This window comes from Eriocheir sinensis, chromosome 42 (assembly GCF_024679095.1).
Source record: "Eriocheir sinensis breed Jianghai 21 chromosome 42, ASM2467909v1, whole genome shotgun sequence".
Lineage (NCBI taxonomy): Eukaryota > Metazoa > Arthropoda > Malacostraca > Decapoda > Varunidae > Eriocheir > Eriocheir sinensis.
In genome coordinates, this window is record NC_066550.1 from 8,668,434 (window position 1) to 8,689,394 (window position 20,961).

Below are 20,961 nucleotides of genomic sequence, written 5' to 3' on the forward strand. Positions count from 1 at the left end.
ACTCTAGTTGATATTAAGTTGAAGGAAGTGACGGTCGAGCGTTTTTTTTGAAGGAGTCAATCGTGTTACACTGGACCACTGATGGTGGGAGCTTATTCCATTCTCGCACTACAACATTGGTGAAGAAAAATTTGGTGCAGTCTGAATTTACTTGTCTCCATCTGAGTTTTACGCCATTGTTCCTCGTGCGCAAAGTGTCATCGATCATAAACAATGTTGATCTGTCTACATTCGTGAAACCATTAAGTATTATAAAACATTCGATCAGTTTTCCTCGGAGGCGACGTTTCTCAAGAGAGAACATGTTAAGGGTGGAAAGCCTTTCTTCGTAGGATTTGTTGCGCAAGGAAGGGATCATTTTCGTTGCCCGACGCTGAACACCTTCTAATTTAGCAATGTCCTTTGCATGGTGAGGAGACCAAAACTGTACCGCATATTCCAAGTGGGGTCTGACTTAACTATTGTAGAGCGGAAGTATTACATCTTTATTCTTGAATAAAAAGTTTATTTTGATGAAGCCCAACATTCTGTTCGCTTTATTTGCTGCATCGATGCATTGCTGTGAGAATTTGAGATTTGACGCGATTTTGACCCCCAAGTCCTTGACGCATTGAACGCTTTTGAGTTTAACGCCGCGCATTTCGTAATCGAACTTCTTATTCCTCGTTCCAACTTGAAGGACCTGGCACTTGTCTACGTTAAAGGGCATCTCCCATCTCTCCGACCAAGCTGAAATTTTGTGCAAATCCTCTTGGAGGCTTTGCCTGTCTTCGTCAGTGAGAACCGAGTTACCAATCTTTGTGTCGTCTGCAAATTTACTAATGCGATTATTGAGTCCAACATCCACGTCGTTGATGTAAATAATGAAGAGCACTGGGCCAAGAACCGAGCCCTGAGGGACGCCACTCTGAGTTAAATCCGTCAATCACCACTCTTTGTTGTCTGTTGCTCAACCAATTCGCGATCCATTGGTTTACTTGACCGTCAATACCTATTTGCTTTAATTTGTAAAGTAATTTATGATGTGGGACTTTATCATTAGGTTAGGTTAGGGCAGTGGTTAATTAGGTCAGGGCAATATATATACCATGCACATATCTTACTATTGAAGTCACCTATACAAACAACAAGGCAGACAGTCGTTTAGCAATTCAATCATTTTCATTTCCACTTAACATTTTTCAAGACAATGTATTTTATTTATTTCGTATCACGCAAATCATTAATACAAATAACAGGACAGTCAGTAATTTAGTAGGACAACAAATTTCTTAACTATATTTTTAAACCCCTTAAATTTAACGAATACATTATTAATGAGAGAGAGAGAGAGAGAGAGAGAGAGAGAGAGACCAAAGTAGGATTACAGTCGAAGGTCGCAAAAGATAACACACACACACACACACACACACACACACACACACACTGTCTACTCTTGCATAGTGTAATTATTTTTTTTATCTCTTATCTCTGTTTTTTCCTCTTTTTTTTCCTCTAATCTTTGTTTCCGTTGCTGTTATCTTGTGAATTCATTTAATTGGTTAGAAAAAGTGTGATATGTCAAGCGAAGGAAAGGGAAAGGAAGGGAATTTATGTATTTAACATATTTTAAGTTATATTTAGTTTGTATTAGGCTAAGTTAGTTTAGGGTGAAATTAGGCTAGTTTAAGGATTTCTTATTTATTTATCATATTTTAGGTTGTATTTATTAAGGATTATTTTCATTTATTTATCATATTTTAGGTTAGATTTACTTTGTATTAGGCTAGGTTAGGTTAGGGTTAAATTAGGCTAGTTTAATGATTTTTTATTTATTTATCATATTTTGTTATATTTAGGTTAGGGTGAAATTATGCAAGTTTAAGGATTTTTTATTTATTTATGTTATATTTTAGGTTATATTTACTTTGTATTAGGCTAGGTTAGGTTTGGGTGAAATTATGCAAGTTTAAGGATTTTTTATTTTTTTTTATTTATGTTATATTTTAGGTTATATTTACTTTGTATTAGGCTAGGTTAGGTTCGGGTGAAATTAGGCAAGTTTAAGGATTTTTTTTTTAATTTGTTATATTTTAGGTTATATTTACTTTGTATTAGGGTAGGTTAGGTTCGGGTGAAATTAGGCTAGTTTAAAGATTTTTTTTTTATCATATTTTAGGTTAACTTTAGTTTGTTATTGGCTAGGTTAGGTTAGGGTAAAATTAGGTAAGTTGAACCTTTGAACGCTTTTTATAGGAGCAGTGAGTAGCGGGCTTTTTTTTCAGTATTTCCTTTTTTTTTTTTTTTTTTTTTTTTTTTGAGCTGTTTCCTTTGCTGTGAAAAAAAAGACTTCAAAACTGAAAAGCGACTGCCAGTAAACAAGGACATTTCCCAGGGCACAAGTGGGCTTAACCCCCAAATGTTATATCGCAAGTCGAAAGATACCCCTCCCATTTGCTTATTCTCAGAAAACATAAGTTTGATCGAAGAATATTTCGGAAAAATATGCTTGCACTTATGGGAAGAAGAAAACGTATTTGAAAATGTGATTCCAGACGCTCCTTAGACGTTTTGGACTGGAATAAAGAAAAAGGAAAATGGTATTGGAATTCGCTCTTACAAGGAACTCACAATGTATGCTTTGACGTTCCATCATGCCGTGTGTCTAATGCAGCTGTGGAACGCATTTTCAGTATTGTGACATGTGGCCTAAGGAAATACAGAGAGCAAACGCCAAACAAAGTGCTGGATAGCCTAGTTTTGTGCGAATTTGGTCACATCTAATTACGAAGGAAGTTTGTTGTGGTGACTCGGTATCAGGCAGCGTACAGTTTGAAATTACCAGCGGGATGCTTGGAAAAATTACCTTATATACGTTTAATAGGTAAGTAGCAAATTTGTATTGTTTTAGCGAAGAGGAAGACGTATTTGAATATTATTTTTGATTTATACTGAGTTGAAGGCTTTAATAATTTGTGTTTTTACGGTTTTAATAGCAAACTAAGGATTATTTTTACTTTACTTGTCAGGTGAATGGTATATTATTATTTTTTGCACTTTCCCGTGATAAAGGTTACAAGGTACAGTCGCGATATGAAGTGATGTCGCCGTGTACGTTTATTTTCGATCACGCAAGTATCGTTATATATTTTCAAGAGTACCATTATTTTCCTGTACGTACATATTATTATAGGATACAAGATAAAAAAAAATACACAAGATAGTAAGGTTACAGGATGCATTATACAGGATACAGTATTTGCTTTATCAAACTAGAGGAAAAAGAAAATAAAACTTCTTGTAAAAGTACGAGATTCACACACAAAAAAAATATCTTTACCCGTTGGTGAAATTAGGTGAAATTATCATCTCACGATCTGTTAGTTGTTAGATAAGGTTGCTAGTTCTTTTCCTTTTCTTGCCCTCCTTCTTTCCTTATATATCCACCCTTTTCAAATCGATTCCCATATTTCCTTACAAGACCAGACTTTATGACATTGTGTAGCTTAGTCATTCCTTCCTTTCTAGGCCAGATGAGACTTATTTCCTTTCTTTCTCTCCTTTACTTTCATATCTATTCTTTTTCAAACCCATTCCCATCCTTCCCTTGCAAGTCCAGGCTATATAACACTGTGTAGCTTAGTCATTCCTTCCTTTCTAGCCCCTTCTCTTCTCTCCCTATATATCTAACCTTTCCAATTTCCTTTCCTTCCTTCCCTTTACAAATATAGGCTATTTAATGAAGTATAGCAAGTCATTCATTAGGTTAGGTTCTTTCTCGTGTAATTCCTTCCTTTCTTCCTTCTCTTCTCTCCCAAAATATCTAACCTTTCGTATTTCCTTTCCTTCCTTCCCTTTACAAATTTAGGCTATTTAATGAAGTATAGCAAGTCATTCATTAGGTTAGGTTCTTTCTCGTGTAATTCCTTCCTTTCTTCCTTCTCTTCTCTCCCAAAATATCTAACCTTTCCAATTTCCTTTCCTTCCTTCCCTTTACAAATATAGGCTATTTAATGAAGTATAGCATGTCATTCCTCCGTGGCTAGGCTTTAGGTTAGGTTCTGTTTCGTGTCATTCCTTCCTTTCTTCCTTCTCTTCTCTCCCAAAATATCTAACCTTTCCTATTTCCTTTCCTTCCTTCCCTTTACAAATTTAGGCTATTTAATGAAGTGTAGCAAGTCATTCATTAGGTTAGGTTCTTTCTCGTGTAATTCCTTCCTTTCCTTCTCTCTCTCTCTCCCAAAATATCTAACCTTTCCTATTTCTTTCCATATGGCTTTAGTAGTTTTTTAGTCTATTTACTTTGTTAGATTAGGTTCCTTCCCTCTCCTTTCTAACTTCTCTTCTTCTATGCGTGTTTGTCCTTTCTAATTTTCTTGTCTACCTTTCCTAGGCTATACGGCTTTGAGTAGATTTTTTAGTCATTATGTTACTTTGTTAGATTAGGTTCCTTTCCCTTCCCTTTCTAACTTCTCTTCTTGCAAGTTTATCCTTTTCAATTTTCTTTCCATATGGCTTTGAGTAGTTTTTTTTAGTCATTCTGTTACTTTGTTAGATTAGGTTCCTTCCCCTTCCCTTCCTAATTTCTCTTCTCCTTCCGTGCCTATCCTTTTCAATCCCTTTCCTTTCTTCCTTTACAAATTCATGGATATAAAACGTGTAGGCTAGCTTGGTCATGTCATTCTGTAATCGCTAGGCTGTTATGTTATTTTCTTTCTCCTTTGCCTCCTTTTCCTTTTCCTTTCCTATCCTTACACATCTACCTTTTTTCCAATTCCTTTCCTTCCTATCCTTGCAAATTTAATCCATATCATTTAGCTTAGTCATTCTGTAGTTGCTAGGCTAAGTTAGGGTTAAGCTAGGCTACTTAAGTAAGGCTTTATCAGTTTGAGCTCCGTTATGTAAGCCGGAATTTAGGTTACTCAGCGTTCCTAATATACTTCAGTCATTGCTTCGTTTCTTGTTTTCGTTAGAAGTAAAAAAGGAAGTTGTTAAGTGTTTGAAGTTCTTTAGATTTACTTTTTATTGTTTTTGTTGTTTGTTTTGCTTTCTGTGTCCTTCTGCCTCTGTCTATCTTGCTGTCTGCCTGTATGCTTCTCTCTCTCTCTCTCTCTCTCTCTCTCTCTCTCTCTCAGGAAATCAGATTATTATCCTATTTTTTATAATTATCTGTCTCCTTTCCTCCTTTCCTCCACCCTTCCTCCCTCGCCTCCTCCCTCCTCCCTCTCCCTCCTTATCTCCCTAATCTCTCTTATCTCCAGACTCAGTTGGTGGGGGAGACATCCAAGGTCTCTCTCTCTCTCTCTCTCTCTCTCTCTCTCTCTCTCTCTCTCTCTCTCTCTCTCTCTCCCCTTGATCTTTTATTTCTTCTTTTCCCTTCTTCCATTTTCTTTATTGTTTTTTTATTGTCTTTCTAACCCTTTCTCCCTCCCTCCCTTTCGTATTCCTCTCTTTTCTCTTCCTTTTTTCCTCTTCCCTTCTCTTTTGTTTATTTATTGCTATATTTTTTCTGATTTTTTCTCCCTTTCCTCTCTCTCTCTCTCTCTCTCTCTCTCTCTCTCTCTCTCTCTCTCTCTCTCGGGGGTGGGGGGGGAGGGGGGAGGAGGAAAAATAACGTTGTGTACCAGGAAATGTTGACGTTTTCTTTGGTGACGTTTGTTTTCGGTATTCAAGGAGTGACTTTAGCCGTGGAAGTAGTAATAGTAGTAGTAGTAGTAGTAGTAGTAGTAGTAGTAGTAGTAGTAGTAGTAGTGATGGTGGTGGATAGTAGGACAAAACGTTTCTAATAAGCTTGGATGTGTTATTGTTTTTCAAGAATCTTAATTATCTGATAACGATTTCCTTTACGTCTTTTTCTTTCTTTCTTTCTTTCTTTCTTTCTTTCTAATTATTATTTTTCTTTCACTCTTCATCCCCCTTACAAGAAATGATGCTTTATAATAAAAACAACCAACAGCTTAATTATGAATCAGTTATAATCTTACCTTACCTAACCTTACCTTTCCTTACCTAATCTTATCTTACCTTACCTTACCTTACTCAACCTAACCTAGCCTTACCTTACCTAAACTTAACCTAGCCTAACCTTGCCTTGCCTAACCCAACCTTCCCTAACCTAACCTAACCTTACCTTATCCTATACCTTACCTACTTTAACCTTACCTAACCTTACCTTTCCTTACCTAATCTTATCTAACCTTATCTTACCTTACTCAACCTAACCTAGCCTTACCTTACCTAAACTTAACCTTAACTAACCTAACCTTGCCTTGCCTTGCCTTGCCTAACCTAACCTAACCTTACCTTACCTAACCTTACCTTACCTTACCTTACCTTACCCTACCTGGTCAAACCTTACCTAACCTTACCAAACCCCACCTTACCTTACCTTTCCTTACCCTTCAGAAAATAACATATCAACTAACTGATTAACCTGAGAGAGAGAGAGAGAGAGAGAAAACAATGGAAATAAAATTGCTGAGAGGAAGCAGAGAGAGAGAGAGAGAGAGAGAGAGAGAATGGAAATAAAATTGCTGAGAAGGAAGCAAAAAATTATGAATAGGTAGTAACAGAGAGAGAGAGAGAGAGAGAGAGAGAGAGAGAGAGAGAGAGAGAGGAAGTCTGGCAGAGATAATGTGGTGTTTTCGTGGTCGCTTACATATAATTTCCTTGGCAATCCCGAATTACACACAACCTCGTCCTGCCAAGAAGAGGTCACGGGATGTATTAGAGGCAGTTTATCAGTCGTACGAGTTTCTTCATTCTCTCTCTCTCTCTCTCTCTGTATCCTGTTTCTGATTAAATATAGTTCATTGTAAAGATTTAAAACGAGAGAGAGAGAGATCACGTTCATAGTTCGTCTAGTCACTTCTTTATTAGCATCTTATTTTTTTTATTTATTATTATGCATTAATTTTTTTTTCTTTCATGCATTTCCTTTTCCAGCTCGTTATTGTAGTAGTAGTAGTAGTAGTAGTAGTAGTAGTAGTTGTGTAGTTTTATTTTCGAATTGTTTTATATTATTTTTTATCAGTTTTAGAAGTTACATAATTATCATTCTCTTCTGTGACCATTATAGCTTTTTTTGTTTTTCGTTAATGTGTGTGTGTGTGTGTGTGTGTGTGTGTGTGTGTGTGTGTGTGTGTGTGTGTGTGTGTGTGTGTGTGTGATTATATGCGCATTCACACCTTGTTAATTTTTTGTTTATTTATTTATTCGTCTATTTTCGGAGGCATTGCTATGTATACATTTTACACACGTGGCTCATGTGTGTGTGTGTGTGTGTGTGTGTGTGTGTGTGTGTGTGTGTGTGTGTGTGTGTGTGTGTGTGTGTGTGTGTGTGTGTACCAACCCTGAAGCTGTCCTGGAGGGCTTGACCACGTCCACACATTCTTCCTCCTCCTTCTCCTCCTCCTCCTCCTCATCCTCCTGCAGCGTTGCCTAAAGCATAACGCAGATGTGTGTGTGTGTGTGTGTGTGTGTGTGTGTGTGTGTGTGTGTGTGTGTGTGTGTGTGTGTGTGTGTGTGTGTGTGTGTTCTTTCATTTTCTGTCATTCATCCATTTTTTTCTTTTTCGTCTCATTCATTTTCCACTTCGACGTGTTTTCTTTTCTTTTTTTTTCTTCATTTCAGTTGCATTCCTGGAAGTGGAAAGAGAGAGAGAGAGAGAGAGAGAAGAAGATTTTTTTAATCATATTTATTAAGGTGGACAGAATGCAACAATAACAACAACAACAACAGCAACTACTATTACTTCTACTACTACTACTACTACTACTACTACTACTACTACTACTACTACTACTACTACCCATGTTTATTTTCCCGACACATAATCATGGAGGGCTCCATAGCTTGGAGGTCATTAGCCCCAACTCTGTTCGCTAATGACTGTGGCATCCAACCATATCACTAATACTACCTGACACTAAATCACCTATCATCTATTACGTCTAGATCCCCCTTTCCTTCCCTACTCAAGTCACTCCCGACCCACCCTAATGTCACTCTCCACCACTGTGGCTTCATAGTCCATAGTGGAGATGTTGGTGGCTTTTGGGCCAGAGTGTCTGGTGCCCCTGAGACATAGGATGGCCGACCTGAGCAGGGAGAACGAGAGGCGACACCTCATCCAGGCGACAACGTGGCTCCTTGGCTGATGCTTCTTTTCTGAGATTAGTTCCGCGAGGCGTGCGTAGAAGCATTGGGCCCTGGGACCCATCCCGCCGGATGTGGTGAAGACAAGGGGGGTGGAGCTGCCCTGATCCACATGTTGGATTCTTTCACCGTATGCCCTTGTCTTCTCCTGCTCGTTCCTGTGGTGGGCGGCTTGCAGGGGCAGCTCACGGTGACAGGCAGCCATCGGGTCGAATATGCGGATGTCCATGAACGCCCGCTGTCCGCGCACCCAGAATCCGCGGGCACTTACATCAACCCGTGCCTCCTGTGAGGTATTGGCCGTCCTGTACCGAAGGTGTTCAAGGTCCAGGAAGGGAGAGAGAGAGAGAGAGAGAGAGAGAAGCTGGAAAGAGCATAACGACGTGATGATGGGAGGAGGAGGAGGAGGAGGAAGAGGGTGGAGTCCTTCCCTTAGGATATTATGCCACGTGGGATGTATGTGTGTGTGTGTGTGTGTGTGTGTGTGTGTGTGTGTGTGTGTGAGGGGAAGGAAAGGTTATAATTTTGCACACCACAGGGCAAACTACTACTACTACTACTACTACTACTACTACTACTAATAATAATAATAATAATAATAATAATAATAATAATAATAATAGTCAAATTTCTCACCAGGACCCCATTTATGACAGCAATAGTCAAACGGCCCATAGTTGTAGTAGTAGTAGAAGTAGTATTAGTAGTAATAGTAGTAGTAGTAGTAGTAGTAGTAGTAGTAGTAGTAGTAGTTTGCCCTGTGGTGTGCAAAATTATAACCTTTCCTTCCCCTCACACACACACACACACACACACACACACACACACACACACACACACACACATCCCACGTGGCATAATATCTTAAGGGAAGGACTCCACCCTCTTCCTCCTCCTCCTCCTCCTCCTCTCTCTCTCTCTCTCTCTCTCTCTCTCTCTCTCTCTCTCTCTCTCTCTCTCTCTCTCTCTCTCTCTCTCTCTCTCTCTCTCTCTATCAAATATTTTTCTCCTACTTCTTATCTCTATCATATTTTTTTATTTTTTTTGCATCCGTTTTTGTATATATTCTCAATTTAGTTTGATAATTCTTTTGTTACTTAGATGAGTTAGTTTGTTAGTTTGTTGGTTAGGTTGTAAGTAGATCGTGTAGTTATTATTATTATTATCATTATTATTATTGTCTATGTTATTCTGTCCTTCCTTATTCTCATTCTTATTCCTATTGACATTATTATCATCTATGTTATTCTGTCATATCCTTATACTATCATTCTTCTTATTTTTATTATGTCATTTTTACTTTCTATGTCATTCTGTCTTTAGTAATTCTATCTTACTCCTATTTTTTATTATATCATTACTATTGTGTATGTTATTCTCTCATTACGTATAGCATCATTTTTATTCTTATTCTTATTATATTTGTTATTATTTATCGTATTCTGTCATTCCTTATTCTATCATTACATTTTTATTTTATTTTATCTATTTTTATTTTATTATTATTATTTTTTTTAGTTCGAGGGGTGCCTGAATCAATGTATTTTCCCCAGCCATTCAGGAACAACAACAAAAGAATCAGAGAACGAGTAGCGAACCTTCTCCTAATTAACCCGGTAGCTGCGGGGGTCATGTTTCTTAAAGGCCCCTCTTGCCGAATTAATGAGAAACAAAAATCATCGCTCTCGTAAACCACTTCATAATATATATCAACGCAATTGTGATCAGTTTATGTATCATCTTTTTTGGGGGGTTTACTGTATAGCTTGGCAAAAATGTGGCCCGTCGCTGGTACACGGTAAAGCCACAAATTTGGCCCGTCGCTGCTACCGGGTTAAGGGCTGTATTTTAAGACACCATCGCTTCTCACATCAACTATTTCTAAAGGTCAAAGAGGGGATCAATCGGGTTTTCATGAGTGGTTTTTAAGGTTCATGGCACAGAGGAAGGGTCAAACTACCACCAGGGTCATAAACTACCCCTGGAAAGGCCTACAGCTCCTACGAAAGCCATGTCAAATATGTGAACTTGGGCGACGAAATGTTTTAAAATACGACGCTAAGACCTGCCGAAACTCTGTGGTGGAGGAGCTTCTCTGTTGTCACTCACACCTCCAGAGCACACGAAGTTTTGCGAATGAACTGTGATACGTGGGTGGGTTTTTTTTAAGCCTTTTTATATCCTTGATTGATTGATTGATAGTTTATTGTTGCAAGTAAACAACAAAGGAGAAGGGAGGAGCATGCCATCCCAACCCCCAGGCAGTACAGAGTGTGATTATGCAACTAAGGATACATGTGGAAGTAGCGCCAGGAAACTGAAAAGATACTTATGCATTTATGTATTATGAGACCGGCGATTTCTGGCAATTATTTCTTTCCTTCTTTCTTTCTTTCTTCATTTCTCTATTTCTCTGGGTTGTTTTATTTTAGTTTATTCCTTCCGTTTTTCTCTTTTTCTTTCGTTTCCTTTCTTTTTTTCTCTCTCTTGCTTGCTTTCCTTCGATGTTTTGTTTTTTTTCTTTCTCTCTTCATTTCTCTATTTATCTGTTGTTGTTTTTTATTTAGTTTATTCCTTCCATCTTTCTCTTTTTCTTTCGTTTCCTTTCCTTCTTCTTTTTCTTGTTTTCTCTTTGATGTTTTGTTTGTCATATTTTTCTCGTTCTTTCCTTCCTTTCCTTCCTCCTTTTCTTTCCCTTTCCGTTTTCGTAGTCATGTTTTTCTTGTCCTTCCTTCCCTTCCTTCCTGTCTCCTTTCTATTCTTTGTTTTAAGGCATATTCTTCTAATCCTTTGCTCTTTCTGTTCTTCCTCTTCTTCCTCTCTTCCTTTCCTTCTTTGTTATTTTCTTTAGTCATATTTTCTTTTACTAGTCATGTTTTTATCTTCCTCTTCTTCCTCTCTTCCTTTCCTTCTTTGTTATTTTCTTTAGTCATATTTTCTTTTACTAGTCATGTTTTTACCTTCCTCTTCTTCCTCTCTTCCTTTCCTTCTTTGTTATTTTCTTTAGTCATATTTTCTTTTACTAGTCATGTTTTTATCTTCCTCTTCTTCCTCTCTTCCTTTCCTTCTTTGTTATTTTCTTTAGTCATATTTTCTTTTACTAGTCATGTTTTTATCTTCCTCTTCTTCCTCTCTTCCTTTCCTTCTTCTGCTGTTTTCTTAATCATATTTTCTTTTAGTAGTCATGTTTTTATCTTCCTCTTCTTCATCTCTTCCTTTCCTTCTTCTGCTGTTTTCTTAATCATAGTCTTCTTATCTTTTGGCCTCCTTTTTCTTTCTTTCTTTGTATTTTTGTTCTTCGATCCTTAAATACGTTTCCTGAATACGTAACAAAATTGAAAAAAAATATATAATCGACTATTAAAGTTTTTATCTCACACTTTTTTTCTTGTTTGTCATGTTTCCGGTAAGCCTGTCACACGCTCAGAGCTTTCATATTTCACAACTTAGAAAACGAAACTCCCAAAGTTATCTCATGGTTTTCCTTTTTTCTTGTGTTACCTAATCGGAAACCTTGCTCTGTGACCTTCATAATCTTTCCTTAATTTCGTAACACATACAGTGACTAACAACGGTGTCATCCTTTCGCTCCACGGCTCATCCTGTCCCGTGCAATCTTTCCTGAAATGCGTGACTCCGTTAAAACTTGTAGGACAAATTGTGCTTGTTAACGTCCGCTTCCCAGATGAATAGGATTTTTTTTTTTTTTTTTACAACAAAGGAGACAGCTCAAGGGCATAAAAAAAAGCCCGCTATGATAATGCTTTCGTCTGTCTGTGTGCCTGTCTGTCTGTCTGTCTGTCTTTATTTCTGTATGTCTGTGTTTGTATATCTGTCTGCTTGTCTGCCTGTCTGTCTGTCTGTCTGTCTTTATTTCTGTATGTCTGTGTTTGTATATCTGTCTGCTTGTCTGCCTGTCTATCTGTCTGTCTGTCTTTATTTCTGTATGTCTGTGTTTGTCTGTATATCTGTCTGCTTATCTGCCTGTCTGTCTGTCTGTCTGTGTATATATGTCTGCTTGTCTGCCTGTCTGTGTCTGTCTGTCTGTCTTTATTTCTGTCTGTCTGTCTGTCTCTGTCTGTATATCTGTCTGCTTGTCTGCCTGTCTGTATGTCTGCCTGTCTGTATTTCTGTCTCTGTAAAACGGGGATTGACCTAAAGTTACCAAACACACACTGGAAGCTTATCAAGTGAATATCTCAAATTTATTAACTGTTGGGAAAACTTCGATAAACACTGACTGGTGAACATATGTAAAACAACGGTTAAGATTCGGTTCATGGACGCGCCGAGCTCTCCTTTCCTATTTAACCAACTGTTTTCCGTTGGTTAAGTAGGAAGCGAGATCTCGGCGCGTCCTCAAAACGCATCTTAACCGTATAGTATAGTTTCGTGGACGAGCAGAGATCTCGCTTCTTATTTAACCAACAGAAGAACAGCTAGTTAAGTAAGGAACGAGATCTCGGCGCGTCCTCAAAACGCATCTTAACCGTATAGTATAGTTTTGTGGACGAGCCGAGATCTCGCTTCTTATTTAACCAACAGAAGAACAGCTAGTTAAGTAAGGAACGAGATCTCGGCGCGTCCTCAAAACGCATCTTAACCGTATAGTATAGTTTCGTGGACGAGCCGAGATCTCGCTTCTTATTTAACCAACAGAAGAACAGCTAGTTAAGTAAGGAACGAGATCTCGGCGCATCCACAAAACGCGCCGAGATCTATGTGTGTGTGTGTGTGTGTGTGTGTGAGAGAGAGAGAGAGAGAGAGAGAGAGATTTTTGTATATTTTTTTTCTGTCCCCACCATTTCCACGCGCCGAGCTCTCGTCTCCTATACTTAACCAACTGTTCTTCTGTTATCACTTATCTGTGTCTTCTTCTAACCTTTAAACCTCCCGAAAAACACAGGAAAGAACTTAAAGAGCATAACAAGTGTGATAATACCCAGGAAACCCACGCATTGTTTTTATTTTTATTTTTTATTCCATCTACTTGATTGTTTTATTTTTCATTATATTTATCGTTTTTTGTGTCGAAAAAAACAACAACAGGTGTGATACTTGTTTTATTGATTTTGAAAGCTGTCTAAAAAAAAAAACAGGTATGATACTTGTTTTATTGATTTTGAAAGCTGTCTAAAAAAAACAAAAAAAAAAAAAACAGCTTTGATATGATTTTTATAGATTTTACTTTACCAGAGCAAGAAGTTATTAATAAAAGTGTACCATTACAAGTTTTACTCGTCACAATTACTGTCTAAAGGAAAATAAAATGAAATCAGTATCAATTTTTAACTTCAGGAAGACCGGAAGTGAGACCTTGGCAATGTGTAATCTCTCTCCCTAGCAACTAGCAATACTCTCTCTCTCTCTCTCTCTCTCTCTCTCTCTCTCTCTCTCTCTCTCTCTCTCTCTCTCTCTCTCTCTCTCTCTCTCTCTCTCTCTCTCTCTCTCTCTCTCATCTTTGCCTCCATATTTTAGCTATTATCTCCCTCCTTTATCCTCTCCCTCTCTTCTTTATCCAATCATTTCCTCTTATTCTCGAGTCCTCTCTTTCATTCCCTCCTTCCTTCCTTCTCTTTTCCTTCTTCTTTCTCTTCTTCCTTTTCCCAATATTTTTTCATCGCTTTTCGTTCTTACTCATTAATTATTATCTTTTAATTTTATTTCCTTATTTATTCCTCTCTTTTCTTTCTCTTCCCTGTTTTCTTTCTTTCCAGTATTTTTTTCTTTCATTTTTCTCTCGTTCTCCCCTTCCTTCCTTTACTCCTTAAATTATCTCTCTTTCCCTCATCTTTCTCTTCCCTTTTCTCTTTATTTCCGGTCCTTCGTTTTCTTTCACTCTTCTCTCGTTCTCCCCTTCCTTCCTTTACTCCTTAAATCATCTCTCTTTCATCTTCCCTTCCTTCTTTACCATCTACTCCATTTCTTCTTCCCTCTCTCATTCCCTACTTTTATCTGTCTCATTCTCTTCCTGTTCTTCCTTCCTTTATTTGTCTTCCCTCCTCCCTTCCCTCCCTCCCTTCCTTCCTTCCCTCCCTCCCTCCTTCCCAAAATCTTCAGGCAATTTTCAACCTACCTCACCTACTCTCTCCCTCCCTCCCTCCCTCATTCACTTACTCCACAATCTCCCTCTCTCTCTCTCCCTCTCCCCCTTCCGTCCCTCCCACTCTCCCTCTCTCTCACCCTTTCATCGCGTACCTGTCTTGTCCTGGTACGGAAGCGAAGAGAGAGAGAGAGAGAGAGAGAGAGAGAGAGAGGACAAGGAAGAGGCGATCTATGGAGGGAGTGACATCATTATTATTATTATTATTATTATTATTATTATTATTATTATTATTATTATTATTATTATTATTATTATTATTATTATTATTATTATTGTCGTTGTGACTATTGCTTCTACTACTACTACTACTACTACTACTACTACTACTACTACTACTACTACTACTACTACTTCTTCTATTACTACTACTACTACTACTACTACTACTACTACTACTACTACTACTACTACTACTACTAGAGAGAGAGAGAGAGACCCATGTGTCCTCTGACCCCCAGGGCACGGAGCCACGCACACACGTGGCTCCCAGCGCCGCTTAACCCTGAGCTAGAGAGAGAGAGAGAGAGAGAGAGAGAGAGAGAGAGAGAGAGAGATTTTTTGCTTTTTTTCTGCCCCTCCCACCCGAACCACCATCTCTCCCTCCTCCTCCTCCTTCTACTACTACTACTACTACTACTACTACTACTACTACTACTACTACTACTACTACTACTACTACTACTACTACTACTACTACTGCTACTACTACTACTACTACTACTACTACTACTACTACTACTACTAATAATAATAATAATAATAATAATAATAATAATAATAATAATAATAATGCTACTCTTGCTGCTGCTGTTGCTGCTAATGTTATATAAAGAAAAAGACTAAAAAAGAGAAAAACAAAAAGGAGGAGGAGGAGGAGGAAGGAAACGCCAGTATTGGAAAACTGAAAAACAAAACAAAAGAACAATGCGGTATAAAGCACTAACGAAAAGAAACTGAGAGTGCGTTGAACCTTTTATAGAGTATTGGAACCCATTCACTCTCACTCAGATTCCGGCGGACACTTTTATTTTCTCGTTTGTTGTCTCTAAGAAGCCGGAGTGAATGAAGCAAAAAAAAAAATATATATATCTCACATCTGTCTTGAGGGGATGAATTATTTGATTTATTTTGTTATTTTGTTTGTTGTCTTATTTTGTTATATTTCTTTGTCTTCCTTTTCTTCCATAGACCTTATTTTTTATTTTTGTTTATTCTATTCTTTATTTTTTTGTTTTACGTGTGTTTACATTTATATTTTATTTTTTGCACTCTATGGTTAAAGTAGTGAAAGTAGTAGTAGTAGTAGTAGTAGTAGTAGTAGTAGTAGTAGTAGTAGTAGTAGTAGTAGTAGTAGTAGTAGTAGTAGTGATAGTAGTAGTAGTAGTAGTAGTAGTAGTAGTAGTAGTAGTAGTAGTAGTAGTAGTAGTAGTAGTAGATCCTCCTCCTCCTCCTCCTCTTTCACTTCTTGTTCGTCCTCCTCCTCCTCCTCCTCCTCCTCCTCCTCCTCCTCCTCCTCGACCTGTTCTCCCTTTGTGTTCTTCCTTCCTGATATGAACGTAATTCGCCCTCATAATCCTCCCCTTCCTCTCCCTCTCCCTCCCCTCCCCCTTCTGCACCCTCCTTGAAAACAATATATCAGGACCAAAGAGAAGAAGGAACCCTGGCCTGTGATTGGCTTAGACGCGGCAGCCCTCAGCCAATCGGAGCTCGCCATTCCGTCCCCTGTTACCCAAGCCTGTTCTCGCATTTTTTTTTTTTTGCGTGTTTGTGAATGATAAAAAAAATGAAGATACAGATTGTTGTTTTTACGATTGTTTTCCTTTGTTTATTCCGTGTTTTAATAATGATAATGATAAGAAAAAGAAGAAAATGATTATTATTATTATTATTATTATTATTATTATTATTATTATTATTATTATTATTATTATTATTATTATTATGGGAGAGGAAGGGACGGAGAAAGAGGAAGGGAAGAAGGAGATAAAAATTAAAAAGAAGAGGAAGGAAAGGGAGATGAAGAAGGAGAATAATGAAGATGCATAAGAAAGGGGAAAATGTGGAGAAGAAAGAGAAAGAAAAGGAAAAAGAAGAAGAGGAAAAGGAAGAAGTGAAGAAAAAATCAAGATGGAAAAGAAGAAAAGGAGGTAAATGAAGTATGACAGGAAGAAAAAAAAGAAGAGGAAAAGAAAAAAAAAGAGAAAAAGAAAGAAAAAGAACTCTAATGAAGGTGGACAAGAAAATAAAGAGGATTAAGATAAAGGAAAAAAAAAACTATTGTACTCGTAATATTGATAGATAGAAAGATATGAAGATAATGGAGGAGGAGGAGGAAGGAGATAAAAGAAACTAAAATAAAGAAGATAAATAAGAAAATGAAAAAGCAGAAGAAAAGAAGAAGATAAAAAAGACGAAGAAGAAAAAATAAGCAAAGACAGACAAGAAAACAAAGAGATGAAGAACGAAGAAGAAAAAGACGAGGAAGAAGAAAACAAAAAGAAGACAATCAGAAAAGGACAGGAGATCTAAGAACTGAAGAAGAAGAAGAAGAAAAAAGAAGAAAAGAAGAGTAAGATGATGAAGAGGAAAAGTAAAAAAAACAGGAGAAATGAAGAGATACTATGGATAAAGGAGAGAGAGAGAGAGAGAGAGAGAGAGAGAGAGAGAGAGAAATGGATAGTAGTAGAAATAATGGGTAGACGGAATGGGAGAAAAAGAAGAAGAGGAAGAAGAACAAGAACAAGGAGGAGAAGGAGAGAAAGAAAGAAAAAAAAAGGAAAACAACCAGAATAAAGCAAACAAAGAGGAGGAAGAGGAGAAGAAGAGGAAGAGAAAAGGAGACTTGTAAGGATAAGAAGAGGAAGAAGAACTAGAAGAACAAAAAAAAACAAGTAAAAGAAGAAGAAGAAGAAGAAGAAGAAGGAAACGGAGGAGGAGGAGAAGAAGAAAGTGACCAAATAAAAAACAAGAAAAAGAAAAAACAAGAACGAGAAAGAGGAAGAAGAGAAGAAGAAAAAGGAGAAGAAGAGAGAGAGGGAGTGACTTATAGGGCAAAAGGGGTGTAATTGCTAGGGGGGGAGGGGGGAGGGGGGGTAGATAGGGACTGATTGGGGGTGGGGCAGCATCAGCACCAGGGCGGGGCATGACGCTACCCTCAGCATCACTCCGGCCTCAGCACTCACCTGGGCTGGCCGTGCAGGTGGCTCGCTCCGGTTACCTCATCTTACCTGCCTGATCGCGCACCTGTTCAACTCACCTGCCCGGCCCACGCACGCACGCACACACACGCACACACACATACACACACACACACACACACACACACACACACACACACACACACGCATACCTGTTTACTTTAATTACCTACTTGTTTACTTACCTATTTGTTTATCTATATCTATCTATCTATTCATTTTTTTCTTCCATATCTATCTATCTATCTATCTTTCTACCTATCAACTCCTCTCTTCCTTCCCTTCATCCTTTTTCTCTCTCCTTCTTCATCTCCGTCTCTTCCCCTTCCTTCCCATTCTCTTCCTCTTCCTGTGTGTGTTTGTGCTGACGTCATCTGCTGAGTGCCTGCTGATCCGTGTGCTGACCCCCTACTGATCCCTGCTGAGTATTACCATTCACATCACCTGCTGACCTGACCTTACCTTACCTGCTGAGTGTAAGTTACCTGCTGACCTGATTGTGCCCACTTGACATTGAAGAACTACCACTGCTGACTCAGAAACTACCTGTAATTAACCTGCTGATTGGGAGTTTACCTGTCAAGTTTACCTGCTGACCTGATTGTGTCCACCTGCTGAAGAATCTGGTACTGCTGAGGGATCTCCTGAGCTCTGGACGTGAATAGAGTGTCTGCTGAGTGCGGTTGTTTACTGAACGCTCCTGCTGAACAGCCTGCGGATTCGTGAGCTCAACTGAACGACGAAACTGCCTATTGAACGCCTACTACTACATTTTCCTGCTTACTGAGTCGTCGCAAGAGCCCCTGCTGGTAAATGATCGACTCTTCTGCTTACTCAACGCTCCTGCTGACTTCTCATTCGTTCAACTTAAGTTCCGGGGTCTGCTGAACCTGCTGAGTCTGCTGAATTGCGTGAAGTGTCAAGAGGTTACTGCTGAGAGCTTTTCCTGCTGACTGAAAGACTGAACTCTGCTGAACGTCTGCTGAGTTCTCATATATAAGATTTAGTGACTGCTGGCATCTGCTGAACCCCTCTCCTGCTTGTTACGAGGTCTTGCTGACTACCCACAAGTCCCACTACCTACTGAAGGCTCTCCTGCTGGTTAGTGAAGTGCCCTGCTGAAGTGTGGTTATCCTAGCCCCTTACTGCTTGTACAACCAACCTACCTGCTGAAAGTCTGCTGGCCACTAAGAGGTTGAAAGAAGAAGAAGAAAAGAAAGGAAGATAAAGAAGAAGGAAGAAGAAGAGGAAGTAGAAGACGAAGAAGAAGAAGAAGAAGAAGAAGAAGAAGAAGAAGTAGGAGTTGAAAAAAACATCAACAACAACAACAACAACAACAGAAGCATCACCACCAAGAAGAAGAAGAAGAAAAAGAATATGAAGGAGTAGAAAAAGAAGAAGAAAAAGAAAAAGAAGAACAGCAGCAACAACAACAACAACAACAACAACAACAACAACAACAACAACAACCATGCAACTCGAGCAGATCTTAAGCGCCGCCGTGGCCGCTGTCAACGAAGATGACCTCAACACCTTCACCACCACCACCACCACCTCCACCCCCTCCAGCGTCCCCTCCCCGGCCCTCCCCCCACAGGACTCCCCCACGCCCCCCTCCGCAGCCCTCCACAGCCGCGCGCCGCCCCCAGTCACCCCTGAGTTAGCCGAAGAGGGGCTGGGGGAGGTGTCCTTTTTCCCTCTGGATGATGACAACTTGGTAATCACATCCCAGCAAGCTTTGGCCATGTTTGAAGCCCCCTCAGCCCCTCTTGCAGACCCCCCTACTACCCCGCAGCGCCCCCCACCTCTCAACACCCCGCCCATGCTCCCCCCAGTCCCCCCCGTCACCCCCCATTACTACATCCCCCCCAGCCACACACACCCCGGAGAGAAATCACTAACGGAGCTTCAAGTGACACACAGACAAACGTTTCCCGAGCTACAGGCCGCGCAGACAACGTTCCCAGAGCTGCCAGTGGAGGAAAAAACGTTTATCGAGGTCCAGGCAGCGGAAGAAACGTTTGCAGAAGGACAGGAAGCGGAAAAAGCGTTCATCGAGGTACAACGAGCAGAAGAAACGTTTCGAGAAGTACAGGAGCCAGAGAAAACGTTTATTGAGGTACATGGAGCGGGAGAAACGTTCGCAGCGGTACACGAGGCGGAGAAAACGTTGATCGAGTTGCAAGGAGGACAGGAAACGTTCGAAGAGCCGCCAACGTTCACGGAGCTGTCGGTGGCGCAGGGCATCTTCACAGGGGGGCCACAGGGGTACACAGGGGGGGCGGAGGGCTTCTTAGGGGGGGAGGAGGTGGTCTTCCCCGACACCTCCTTTTGTGGGGTGCCAGTAGGGGGTGCTCAGTACTCCGGGGTGCCGCTGACGGAGGTGACACTGGGGGAGGGGGAGGAGGAGGGGGTGCCGGCGGTGTCAGCGGAAGTGGAGGTGCTGACTTCGAGTGTGGACGCCCCCCAATACACCCCCCAGTACACATCCCTCACCCCCGCCACCCCAGCCGCCCCCCCTGTGGTAGTCCGAGTCGCTGGCCCAGGGCTGAATTTGTCCGTGCCGAATACCTTCATGTCAGCCCCCCAGAGCGCCCCACTACCTTCCCAGCCCCCACCGCAGCCCCCCACGCCGCCCCCCTCACGCCCCCCCGAGCACAGCCACGTCTTGGAGGCACTCAGGGCATCCATATTCCGATCGCGTGCCCGCAAGCGCGCCGCCCCCCAGGAGGAGAGAGAGGGGGAGAAGGGGAAGGGGAGGAAGAGACGCCGCGCCCCCCTTCCCACCTCCCCCCGCCCCCCCACCCCGCCGCCCGAGCCGTGGGGGGGTGAGGGGGACCGCCGCGCCCCGCCCCCCCAGCCTGAGGACGAGGGCGTGCAGGTGCAACTCGTCTACCTGGTGTATCCGGTTGACCCCGCCACCGGTGAGATGACCCCCCCCCCCCCTCTCCCTTGCTCCCCCCTAACCCCTTTTCTTGTCCCCCTCCCCCCTTGTCTCCCCTTTCACCTCCCTTCCCCCCCCCTTAGCCCCCTTTCCTCCCCCCTCCTAACCCCTTTTTCTGTCCCCCTCCCCCCTTGCCTCCCCCCTCACCTCTCCTTCCCAACCCCCTTTCCTCCCCCCTCACATTTCCTCCCCAACCACTTTTCCTCCCCCCTCTCCTGTCCCCCCTAACCCCTTTTCCTGTTCTCCTCCCTTGCCTCCTCCTCCCACCTCCCTTTCCTCCCCAACCCCCTTTCCTCCCCCCCTCCTGTCCCACCAAACCCCTTTCCTCCCCTCCTGTCCCTCTAACCCCTTTTCCTGTCCCCCTCCCCTTGCCTCCTTCCCACCGCTTCCCTCCCCCTTAACCCCTCTCCTGTCCCCCTTCCCTTGCCCCTGACCTCACCCCCCACCTTTACCTCCCCTTTTAGCCCCTTTCCTATCTCCCTCTCCCCTCTTTTACCTGTGCCCCCTACCCCTCCTTACCTGACCCCCACCTTCCCCTTACCTATGCCCCTCCTGCCTCTTATCGCCCCCAGCCTCCC

General features: G+C 41.0%; 1 protein-coding gene and 1 long non-coding RNA gene across 5 annotated transcripts in view; one reads left to right on the top strand and one right to left on the bottom strand.

The window, feature by feature from the left end:
• Nucleotides 1–20,961, top strand: part of LOC127009917 (uncharacterized) — an 84,614-nt gene that overhangs the window by 49,868 nt on the left and 13,785 nt on the right. The window contains exon 1 of one of the 4 annotated variants that reach the window (XM_050883447.1): nucleotides 17,353–20,363. The exons of 2 other annotated variants lie outside the window; for them this stretch is intronic. In XM_050883447.1, the coding sequence (XP_050739404.1) occupies nucleotides 18,911–20,363 (1,453 nt within the window). In that variant the 5' untranslated portion in view covers nucleotides 17,353–18,910. Of the gene's footprint in view, nucleotides 1–17,352; nucleotides 20,364–20,961 lie in introns of those variants that run through there. One more of the 4 variants, XM_050883446.1, reaches the window with a different exon arrangement.
• Nucleotides 3,427–4,137, bottom strand: LOC127009919 (uncharacterized). Its single transcript, XR_007762537.1, has 2 exons — nucleotides 3,945–4,137; nucleotides 3,427–3,670 (listed from the first exon to the last, which is right to left on the bottom strand). It is a non-coding gene; the product is annotated as an uncharacterized LOC127009919 (long non-coding RNA).